Raw genomic sequence first — 12,582 nt, 5'->3', positions numbered from 1 at the left:
TTGGAAGCTTGATGGGGATGGCATTGAATCTATAAATTACCTTGGGCAGTATGGCCATTTTCACGATATTGATTCTTCCAACCCATGAGCATGGAATGTTCTTCCATTTGTTTGTATCCTCTTTTATTTCATTGAGCAGTGGTTTGTAGTTCTCCTTGAAGAGGTCCTTCACGTCCCTTGTAAGTTGGATTCCTAGGTATTTTATTCTCTTTGAAGCAATTGTGAATGGGAGTTCACTCATGATTTGGCTCTCTATCATTTATTTTTATGTTTAGTCTGTCCCAGGTTTTTCCAGTGGGAGCCTCTTTAAGCTGGCTTCTGTGTCCTTTTGACATGTTCGTATCATTCTTTGGGTACTTCTTTCCTTTCTGGAAAATAAGGCTTATCTTTACTTTCTGTCCCTTAGTTGTGGAATCAGCCACTTTTGCAAGGGGCCCTGTTTCCTCTTAGTAGAAAATGGCTTTTAGAAGCAAAGTTTTCTGCTCCTTTTTATTGAGGTGTTGTTGCTCTCAGGACCTGTTAGTGAACATATGCGTGCACATATACAGTACATAAATACATTTACAGCTATGTTTATTTCAATATCCATTTATATTGAAAACCATAGCTCCAGTTCTTATCCACCATTTTATGTTTCATTCTAATTTTCTTCCTTTATATATCTTGAACAGTGAGACATTGTAATAATGGCTCCCATTATCCTTAATATATTTATTTACTTCATCTCCCAGGTGTGTCCTCCTTATCCTACTTCTGCCCCAACATACTTTTCAGCTTGTTCTCCTGCATGGAAACCCTACTTAGCTCTTTTGGGTCTGGGACCTTTCTCTTGGGCTCTGACACCCTATGCCAGGCAGCCTTCCTGAGTAGATGCTCTTTTCTCTCTGCTCAGGCTCTCACTTCTCTCAGCCTCTGAAACCTTAAGCTGGGTCCTTCTCCTGTGCCGCCTCCTGCCCCTACTGGCCATGGGTGTTCTTCTCCTTCCACTCAGGCTCTGGCATCCTATGCCTGACTTCTCCCCTACAAGTGTATGCTCCTCATCTCACTCTGGTTTTGACACCCTTAGGTGCTATCACTACTCCACAAGCCTGTCCATCATGCCATTGGATACTTAATTTATTCATATCAGGCTCTGACATCCAGCTCTAGGCTGCTAAGACTCCTGTCTCTCTCTTCCCCATGTGCAGATGCATGCTTTACTCTGCTTCACCTTGCAACTTTTAGACTGAACTGTTCAGGAAGGGTAGAGGAGGAGGAAACAACCAGTTTGTATTTTGTTCCACCATTTGCTCCATGAAGATTTTGCAATAGATTACCGTAACAGTCTCCAGTCTCTCACTATTAAGGAATTGGCGATATACTACTTGGCTGAGCATACAACAACATTTTTGTTTGGATTCTGTGTCTAGTGTTGCCTTACTTTCTTTATACCAGATTATCTACTTCTTACTTTAGGGGCTTTATTAAATCTTAGCCTTTATTTCTGTACTTGCTCAAAATATGTTCTTTTAAATATTGAGCCTTTATCTGTTGATTTCTCTTAAAGGCTTTGCATTAATCTAATATTTGGGAAATATTGATTGAAACTTGTTTGATACTGTAGGGTTTCTGTCTTTACAGCCTAAACAACCTCTTTCCACATTCTTTTTGACTATGGTTTGTTACAGTGGTGGGTCGTGATTATTTTAGATGAGGTCTTTTTGGTGGATAGATCCTTTCCCCTTGAATTTGATTAGAAACAGATTTCCTTTTTATGTGGAGACTTGAATGCTGGGACACATCTCTCATGAAACTTCCAGAGTCTTTTCCTCCTTAGTGATGTGCTGGCTAGCAATCTGTAGAATGGTAAAAATAAGTATGAAATAGTTACATATGTTATTTTATGATATGTAAACCATTATGTAATATGTGAATATTTGGTTTTAGATTTTTTAAGATAGTTTTTTTCAAAGTATTTGCTTCCTTTTCAAAGTTAAAAAAAAAAACTTAAGAGGGAAGAAAGAGAAAGCTCATGTTATAAAGTTAGCCCTCAAATTTTAAGATGCTGATTGACAGGGATTATTCAAAGCTTTGAAAAAGATGAGAACATTTTTTACTCAGTTTCTACACGGTAGGAAAAAAAGGATTATTGTAAACTGAAAACATTTTCTTAATCTTCTCTAGCTCTTGCCTTTAGGTTTTCATATCACTGTTAATAATAAACCTTCTGTTATTGAGCTCTGTATTATTTTCTTAAGAGATGTTTAATTTGCCTCTGTAAATTATAAGATTTCAACAGTGTAGAAATATGAAACATAATGTGTTGTAGATTGTGTCTGACAATGTTATCTCATTCAATTTTTATTTATTTATTTATTTTAGAAGGGGTCTCCCTCTCTCAACGGGGCTGGAGTGCAGTAGCATGTTCATAGCTCACTGTAACCTTGAACTCCTAGGCTCAAGCAATCCTCCTGCCCCAGTGCCCTGAGTAGCTAGGACTACAGGTGCACACCACCATGCCTGGCTAGTTTTTTAATTTTTTTTTTTTTGGCAGGGATGGGGTCTCACTATGTTGCCCAGGCTGGATTCCAACTTCTGGCCTCAAGAGTTCTTCCTACCTTTGCCTCCCAAAGCACTGGGATTATAGGTTCTTGGCCTCATCTAATTTTTAAACTTGTTTTGTGATGTCCAAAGATAAGAGTTGTGGTGAATAAACAGAAAACAGATTTAGAAAGTTAAGTCAGATGTACCAAATTTCAATTAGAAAGTTATCCTTCCATATTCTTTACTGCAGAAAAAATTTGCTGTTTTTGTAGTTATCTGTAAAAATCTCCTCTGCTGTTTAGTTTTAAAGTAGTATTAACTGTGTAGGTCTCTTTGTGATTAAGTCCAGCTTTTTTTTGTTCTTTCTGGTTTATTATGAGATAATTTTGTTATCGGTAGGTTGGGTTAGTCATATGTTACTACGGTATTATGAAGGAATATTTTCTTGTTTCTTGGATCATAAAATATGAACTTTGTTCCTTTTTTCTTATTGTTGGTACATCTCAATATTCATATTCATCCTACTGTGTGTGCGTATATACATATACACACATATCTATATACATACATATGTATATGCACACATATGTGTATGCATACAAATATTTGTCAGAAGTTGGGTCACAGTTCTATAGTGAATTTTTCTTTATCCTAAGTATCTGATAGCAGGAGGTCTCTTTACTGTTCAGACTACCTACAGTGAATCTGAACTAGGAAGATTGTTTCCCCATGGGATAATGGAGAATACATAGAAGTGATGGAGGATAAGAGGGATTTATCTAACTTAATATACAAATATGATAATATTAAGTGGTGGCTTTGGGACAAGTCTGGATGAATTTGTTTAATGTAGATGGCTAGTACTTCTGATTGTTGAGATGTTTCTGATTAAAGAATAATCACGCCAGGTGCGGTGGCTCACACATGTAATTCCAGCACTTTGGGAGGCTGAGGCAGGTGGATCATCTGAGATCAGGAGTTCAAGACCAGCCTGACCAACATGGAGAAACCCTGTCTCTACTAAAAATACAAAATTAGCCAGGCGTGGTGAGGCATGCCTGTAATCCCAGCTACTGGGTAGGCTGAGGCAGGAGAATTTGCTTGAACCTGGGAGGCGGAGGTTGCCTGAGACGAGATCACGCCATTGCACTCCAGCCTGGGCAACAACAGCAAAACTCCTTCTCAAAAAAAAAAAAAAAAAAAAAAAAAAAAAGAATAATCACATTCCTCTTATTTTGAGCCAGAGTATAGTAATTGAACCTTAGTTAGTGCTTACATTTAGAATGGTGAAATCAGTACATTACAAGTATGATCCATTCTCTTACATTTTAGTAGAAATGTGGGCATTTTTGTTGTACTTTTGCATTCTTATCATTGAAGGAAACAGAAAGGTGATTTAATCAACTTCATTTATTAAATTCACCCTTTTTTCCCCTTAATGATTTCTGTTGCAGTTTTATAAATCTCTGATTCTAAATTTAACCTTTGAAATCTTTTAGGCCTTTAGATGTTGTTCTGGAAAAACTTTAGTAATGGATCAAAGGAAGAATGAGAGTATTGTCCCTAGTATCACTCAATTAGAAGATTTTCTTACAGAACACAATTCCAATGTTGTTTGGCTCCTTGTTGGTAAGTGGAATATTTTTCTTCTACTTTATTGTGTTTTAAGTATGGATTAACAGCTGCCAGATTTTAAACAGTGGTTGACTGAAGTTGGAACACTAACACTACCATTTATTTATTTTTAGGAAGGAAGATTGTTATTTATATTTCTTGAACATTTGTTCTGGAAACTGCTCTGAAATGCTCTACTTTTTCTTAGGCTGCATTCTCATCTGACTTAGGGAAAGTGGAAAGAGAAGAAGAACATTGCACTTAGCTTATCTTTCTGGTTTCAGGTCACCTCCCCTACTTCTCGACTCAGCATACACACAAACACTTTTGTTTTGTTACAGAAATAATAAATCCTCAAATATAATTTTACTGTAAAAATAATTCTATTTTTACAGTAAAATAGAATTATATGCCTAATCTTTTAATCTCTTTCCTCACTCCTTGTGCACTTGGCAGTGAGATCTGCTATTAATAATTTTTTGGTATAATCTAGAAGTTTTCTAGGTATATACAAATAGCTTAAACTAAATAGCAGAGGGAGAAAGGAAATATGAGTGAATGAATGAATGAATATGAATGAGAGGGAGAAATACAAAAATAATACAGGGAAGGGAGAAATTATTGTAGGCTGTTTCTGCTCTGGAAGTTTTCATGGGAGAATGGTATTTGACTTTAATTTTGGCATAAGAATTGGAAACAGGGAATTAGGAAGGGTAAGAGAGGAAAGGAAGGGTAATGATAATATGTTGAGCATCTTCTGTGTGCTAGATACCAGATTGTACATATGTTGTCTCACTTAATGCTCAGAGGTAGCTTTATGAAGGTAGGTTTTTATTCTTTCCCTTTTAATTCCCTGTTGGGGAATTGAGGCCCATAAAGATTAAGTAATTTGTATGAGTTACACAGGTATTTTTTTTTCTTCTGAGGGGATGCTTACGCTTCTTTCATGACACCCAAGGATGTGGGTAGGAATATAAGTAGAGGTGAAGTGTCTGTTCCCTTTCCTGTCATCTAGAATTTTTCAGACTTTTTCCTGTTATAAACACCTCCTTTCTTTAAGAAAAAAACAGCAACAATAACAAGCAGAAAAACATTGAGCAATTCTTTAATCCCTCTGTTTTACTATGAGAGTAGGGGGGCATGATATAATGAAAAGACTACAATTCCTGGCTTGTTTAATATTAAAAGCATATTTTCTCAGCAAATGCCTGTTGCCATTTTGAAGGACTCATATAACAACCTACTGTTGACACAGTGATTTATAGTAAAAATTTATACAAAATGACTTTAAACTTGAGATATAATGGCATATCATCAAAATAACTTTTCAAAATATTTTTTCTAGAATTTTTTTTAAATGGCAAATCATAGCACTTGCTACGTCAAAGCTATTACCATTAATCTAAGCTGCCCTGGGAATTGTATTTTATGTTGACTCTCAGTGATTGCTTTGCTTTATCCATAATACATAATTGTTTAAAAGTTAAGGACTTAATATAATGTTACTAAAGGGTTATACAGGTTAAGTTGCTTTATATAACTTTCTCATAATTTAGAAGTAATACTTTTGAGAAGGATAAGTAAGAGCAAATTTATTATCAAAACAATGTTTTCCTGTGTTTTGCCTTTTGTATATTCATGAACTAGATTTTTTGAGAATATGAATTTTATAAGTAACTATATACTTTCATTAAAAAAATAAATTTAGAATGTCATTTACTGTAGCATATTCAATGACATTCATCATAACTTATTGTCTTACCCATTACAGCAAAATATCTAGTTACAGGTGGCCTATTTGATATGCCTTTATACTAAATTCCAACTTATTTTACTTAAAGCACAGCTTTAAAAAGCAGAAGGTTTTTTTTTTAAAGCAGAGATTTTAAAAATCATTACTTTTCTTCCTTTATAAGTGGCTGTAGCTTGTTTCAGGAAATAATTTGAGAGTGAATTTGTGTATGAGATGAGTTTTTGGCCTAATAAAGGTGAATTTGTTTCAGAATATTCAGAAATATGGCTTTTCTTCTCCCAGGATGTCTTTATGTAATGTTTATTAACTAAAACAGTACAAAGCAATGATAAAGTAAACAGAAAACAAAGCAGGCATACTTGAAACATTGCTCTAATGGATCTGATTGGAATTTGTGCTTTTCTGGATAATGAATGATGAAGAGGAAGAAAGCTGGATAAAGTATAATCAACCTCTGGTTTTAAAATTCCAAGTATTAAATTGCAAGAGGACACATTACTGTGTAAAACTAAATCCTATTATTTCTGGTTTTTTTCCTCCCAACAGCTACCATTTTGTCCTGTGGATGGATTATTTACCTCACATATTATAATTCCCGGAATGTTGGTCTTATTTTAACACTAGTTCTTAACAGATTATACAAGCATGGCTATATCCATATTGGTGAGTTTGAGTTAACGCTGAATTTTTTTCTTCCTTATAATCTTGAGATGTTGTCTTACCATTTTTTGTTGCTATAACTGAATACCTGAGACTAGGTCATTTATAAAGAGAAGCAATTTATGTCTGATAGTTCTGGAGGCTGGGAAGTCCAAAGTTGAGGGGGTGCATCTGGTGAGGACCTTCTTGCCAGTGGGACTCTGCAGAGTCTTGAGGTGGCACAGGGTGTCACATGGTGAGGGGGCTGAGCTTGCTTGCTCAGTCTCTTTTTCCTCTTGTAAAGCCACTGATGTCCCAATATCATGGCCTCGTTTAATCCTGAGTACTTCCCAAAGGTCTCACATCTCAAATACTGTAGTCAGATTTCCTACCCTTCTAACTGATAAATGAGAATTAAGTTTCAACGTGAGTTTTAGAGGGAACAAACATTCAAACCGTAGCAGATGTATATTATAAATTTATATTTCATGAACAGATAGTAGCATTAGAAATTTACCTTTGTTTCATGATAGTTAAAATAATCTAACTGGAATTTCTCTCACACAGCACTCCATTACTTCATGATAATACCCACTTGGTTATGTCCTTTACCCCGTTATTTATTACTTCTTTAAGTGTTTCTGTAGTAACTGTTTGACTTTTTTTTTTTTAACTTATAAAAGATGCTCATTAAAAGAGTTTGAAAAACTTGGATATGTATAAAATGTGGAAATAGAAATTTCTTGAGAGTCCACCATTCAAAGAAAGTTTTTAATGTTCAGTGTAGTTTTGGTTATTTTTAGAGTAACCCATACTTTAAAAATATGTAAGTTAGAATCATCCTGTATGTTTCATTTTATGGCCTGTTTTATTAATTAAATTTTTGACTACTTAAAAGTAGGAAATTTGCAGGTAGATAGGAGGGTGTATTAAGAAGCTATGTGCTTTGAAAGCCCTAAACCAGTGGGAGAAAGGGATGGGGAGAGATGACTGGAGAGAACCATTCTAACCTGCCTTATAATCGAGTACCTCTTAGTCGACATAAAACTTCTTTCAGACATAAATCGTCTTCCATTAATTTGAGGCAATGGCTGGTTCCTGCAGTCACTCAAGTTTCTAAAGAAAAATGGTGAATTCGTCACTACTTTGGGTTTATTTAATGGCAGTGCATAATTAAGGGAATTATCCATACGAAGCAGTTACTTAAACTAATATCCTCTTCAGGTTATTTGGCAGCTTACTTCATAGTGATGATATGTATGGCACTTTTTGTTTTATTGGGGAAAGAATGATGGAAAATCAGTAAGGCTGTAAGGGTATCAGGAAGAGAGTGAGAAGAGATGCTTATTGAATAAATTTGGGGCTAATGTTATTTTAAACTTTAAGGGCCCTATTGTCTGTTAAAACAGTTACATTAACTGCTGTTTTCTCCTTCCTATAACAGGTTCCTTCTCTTTCTCTGTGCTTTCTGGAAAAGTCATGGTTCGTGAAATCTATTACATTACAGAAGACATGTCTATTAGGTAACAAAATTAAAAAATTAAAAAGGACCCACGTTAAACATACTTTAAAAGTATTGTTAAAATGTTTTATGATATTTTATTGAATGTGACTTGCTTCTTCAAATAAAACTAAATCAAATTTTTTTTCCAGTAAATCATACTTGGTGAATTGATGTTTTAAAATATTTTGTCAGTGGATTAATTTAGCAGAATATAAAAATAGCTGTTTATAGAAATGAATAATCTTTCATTTCTGGATGAAAAAGTGAACCTTTAAATTGCCTGACCATTTTATATCACAGAGTTCATAGTAGTCATTCGTTATATACAGCAAGGTTTAGAGATGTTGGTAGCTGTCATTCATTAGCTCCTCATTAGAGATAATAAGTTTATAGAATTGTTTAGCATTTGTTAGAAACTCAATTTTATTCAAAGAAGGAAACACAAATATGAATATAATAAGGATATGATTGAAATGTTCCTTCTTCTGTAAGTCTTGAAAGAAAAGCCTACTCTATTTTTGTGATTTTCTTTAAATCTGTGACTTAGGTAGAATTCAAAAGTTTTGAATTAATTGAGAGATGCTAGAGTTTGGCAATGCTCACACCTCACTTAAAACTATAGGAGACAACTTCTACGCTAGTATTATTTCCAAATCAAAAGTGAAAAATAAAAGCTCGGAGACTATAAGTCCATCCTTTTGAGGCATGAGATGATAGGTTATTTATGAGAAATGAAGGAACATCCTTAAAAGGTTCCCTTTTGTGTGCTAACATCCCTCTTTCAAGATTTGGCTTATTGTTACATAATTTTTTTCCCTCTCTCCTGTAGACCTAGGTATCTGTAATTTTTTTATTTTAAAAAATATCATTTAAAAAGGGAAACATTTCTGTTAGCACTTCATTTTCCTGTGACCATTAATTAGAAGAATATGATATTTCAAAACATGTTGTATATGATAAATATATACAATTTTTATTCATCAAGAATCTTTAGCTATGCAAAGTCTTTTCCTTTTTTAACTAGAAGATCATGAAACATACTTTATAAGTCTTTGTTCACAAAAAGATGTGTGTTTATGTATGCCAATGTTCTTTTGAGGATTTCCTGTATTTCCTTGTTCATTATCAATTGCCTTCCTTTTGGAATAACTAAGAAATGAGTTAAGTAAATTGTTACTTAAATTCTAATTTTGTAATTTCCCTTTCTTAGGATTCAAGATGGATTCATCATTTTTCGGTGGTGGAAAATGTATAACCCAAAACAGAAGCAACATGGTGAGTTTTCATTTTTTTATGTGTTTAAAATGTTCAATCATATAATCAGGTTTTTATGAAAACTAATTAAAATTAGATATGACCAGTTAGAAAAGTTTAATTTTTAGGCCGGGCACGGTGGCTCATATCTGTAATCTAGCACTTTGGGAGGCTGAGGCAGGTGGATCACCTGAGGTCAGGAGTTCGAGACCAGCCTGGCCAACATGATGAAACCCCGTCTCTACTAAAAATACAAAAAATTAGCTGGGCGTGGTGGTGGGCACCTGTAATCCCAGCTATTCAGGAGGCTGAGGCAGGAGAATTGCTTGAACCCAGGAGGCGGAGGTTGCAGTGAGCCAAGATTGTGCCACTGCACTCCAGCCTGGGCAACAGAGTGAAACTCTGTCTCAAAAAAAAAAAAAAGAAAAAAGTTTAATTTTAAAAAATGAGTGAAGAGAATTATTATTAACTTTTGTAGCATTAGCTACAACATTCTAACCTGCTCTTCAGTAAGGCATCACATTTTACCAAAATTAATAATTTGAATTATTTGTAAAAGTATATATAAAATACAAAATACTCCAAACAAAGGTAAATTTTAAACCAACAAATTAAAAGTACACTACCACTCATATTTTAAAAATAAACTAAGGAAAATGAATCAGCAACATTCACTTTCACTTCATAGTATCTTTCATATAGTAATACTTTTATGAATAATTTACTTGTTAAACAATTCTTCAGGTAAATTCTTTTACTTCTACTCCAGTGTAGGTTTTTTCTCTTATGACTTCTTAGGATAATTGATAAAAAAATGATAAAGGCCCAATCCTTCAAAAAACAAATATTTAGAAGATGTAATTTTCCTAATATTTTACCATAGTTCTTTGGCCTGTGTTCCCTCCTATTTCCTCAGATTTATCACATGACTAACAGCTAAAATAATCCCTAAACTGTTATATCAAGCACTTCATCACCTTTATTTGCTGTAGTTTAAATCTTAAACAGACTCTAGGAAACACACCGGTGTTTTAATATGTATGAAGTATTCTGAGACTTGATAGTAATAAACCCAGTTTTAAACACATTAAACTCTGTCATTCACTAGCGTTAAACCTTTCCTCAGTCATCATCCTCGATCTCTCCTCAGACCACTAGGGTCAAATATCTAGCAGTCTACTCGGCGTCTCCAATTTTATATGTAACAGGTTTCTTACACTTGAAGTATCCAACCAAACACCTGATCTTCCCACCTAAACCTACCCCACGGTATTTTCCATCTTAGTAACAGCAAGTCTATCTTTTCTATTGCTCAGGCCAAAAATCTTTTTTTTTTTTTTTTTTTTTTTTTTGAGACAGAGTCTCGCTGTTGCCCAGGCTGGAGTGCAGTGGCACGATCTCAGCTCACTGCAGGCTCTGCGCCCTGGGGTTCACGCCATTCTCCTGCCTCAGCCTCCCGAGTAGCTGGGACTACAGGCGCCTGCCGTCTCGCCCGGCTAATTGTTTGTATTTTTAGTAGAGACGGGGTTTCACTGTGTTAGCCAGGATGGTCTCGATCTCCTGACTTCGTGATCCGCCCACCTCGGCCTCCCAAAGTGCTGGGATTACAGGCGTGACCCACCGCGCCCGGCCAGGCCAAAAATCTTGACTGCTGTCTTTTGTGTCCCAGAGGTCATCATCAAATCCTGTCAGCTTTCCTTTCATCCTACATCCAGAATCCGACTACTTCTCCCCACACTGGCCCAAGTCACCATCATCTTCCACCTGTTTTATCACATAGTCTCTTAACTAGTCTCCCTGCTTCTGTGCACTTGTTCCTCAACCTGCTCTTAATACGCTGGCCAGATCTTTTAAAAATGTAAGATCATTTTATTCCTCTCTCTTCCCAAATTTTCCCGTGGCTTCCCATCTCACTCAGAACAACACCAAAGTCTTGTAAGTGACCTATAGAATCCTACAAACTTCCTATAAATAGCCTATAAAATCCTATGTCCCTATAAATATTCTATGAAATTCCTTCTACCTCCTGATCATCTTACCTTCCACCCCACTCCAAATAAACTGGCCTGTTAGTGTTGGTGATGAAACTGCAGCAGAGCCACCGTGAAATGTTGGCCTCTGGATATTCACAGTATTCATTCCCTTATTTGCTTGGTGGTTCTGGTTAACTATCCTCTATCAATGAAGCTTTTCCTGAGTACTTTTGTAAAGCAGCACCCTCCCCCACAAACTAGCACTCTCTGTTCCACTAACTTTGCTGTTATTTTCTTCAATGCTGTATTTTTCTCATGCATTCCTTGATGCTGTATATATATTTACTTGCTTATTAATGGAATCTACCTAACTTGAATGAAGCAAACTTTGTAAAGGGTGGGACTTGTTTTATTCTGTATTGTATACTTGGTGTCTAGAAAAATGCTTAGTACATAGAAGAACTCATTTGTATAAAAGAGTAACAGAGAATCTTTCTCCTAGTCATACTTCTAAGTAAAACAAAACATTGAGAAACATCTTACAGAATGCTTGAAAATCTTGCTTGAAAATCTAACATGTGGAGGCATAATAAATCTAAAATACAATATGTTTCTATTCCCAGATAGACCTATGCCAGTAGAAATTGATTCTTATGAGATTCTTCAAGGTTATAAACAACTCAATCAAAATTTACCAGGAAACTCTTTTAAATTGTTTGTTTTCAAATTTACATAAGCAATAGTTTACTAATGATACCTGAATACAAATGTCCTGATTATTAGGCATATGCTTTAAAGGCTAGTTGGTGAGCTGCAGAAGCAGCAATGAGGGAAATTAAGAGCCTGGACCTGCCCCTAATTGGATCAGCAGTGATGAATAAACAAACGGTGACTGTATAAAAATGAAAACAGGATTACTCTCAAATCCATCTCTAACTTGCTGGGCATGTACAACAGATCCTCTCCTTTCAGTATAACAGCTATGATAAGATATGGCTTCATTAATTGGAGACACCAAGGCATACAGAGAAAGGTATTAATTTCTAAATGTACGTTGACAACACTGATAAACACTAAATACTGAATACTAAAATATTGTAAGATCCTCCTCAACATTCGTTATCCTGTTTTTCAGCTTTTATTCCCCCATTATTATCTCATTTATTATTTTATTATTTATTTTCACCTCTGCAACCAGAATGCACCTTTCTGCATTAGTGAATAATTTTTCCTATGTTCACTGCCATATCTCTGGTGCCTAAAACAGTGACTAGTATATAGAAGACGTTGAATAAATAATTGTTAAGTTATTAAATAAAAAT

General features: G+C 35.1%; 1 protein-coding gene across 8 annotated transcripts in view; it reads left to right on the top strand.

The window, feature by feature from the left end:
* Nucleotides 1-12,582, top strand: part of BLTP1 (bridge-like lipid transfer protein family member 1) — a 216,795-nt gene that overhangs the window by 13,881 nt on the left and 190,332 nt on the right. For all 8 annotated transcript variants that reach the window (XM_055274662.1, XM_063637920.1, XM_055274665.1 and 5 more), the window contains 4 exons: nucleotides 4,023-4,152; nucleotides 6,437-6,553; nucleotides 7,974-8,052; nucleotides 9,244-9,308. In XM_055274662.1, coding sequence (XP_055130637.1) covers nucleotides 4,056-4,152; nucleotides 6,437-6,553; nucleotides 7,974-8,052; nucleotides 9,244-9,308 — 358 coding nt within the window. In that variant the 5' untranslated portion in view covers nucleotides 4,023-4,055. The remainder of the gene's footprint in view (nucleotides 1-4,022; nucleotides 4,153-6,436; nucleotides 6,554-7,973; nucleotides 8,053-9,243; nucleotides 9,309-12,582) is intronic.

Source organism: Symphalangus syndactylus, chromosome 4 (assembly GCF_028878055.3).
Source record: "Symphalangus syndactylus isolate Jambi chromosome 4, NHGRI_mSymSyn1-v2.1_pri, whole genome shotgun sequence".
In the NCBI taxonomy this organism is placed as follows: domain Eukaryota; kingdom Metazoa; phylum Chordata; class Mammalia; order Primates; family Hylobatidae; genus Symphalangus; species Symphalangus syndactylus.
This window is presented reverse-complemented; position numbering and strand designations above follow the sequence as displayed.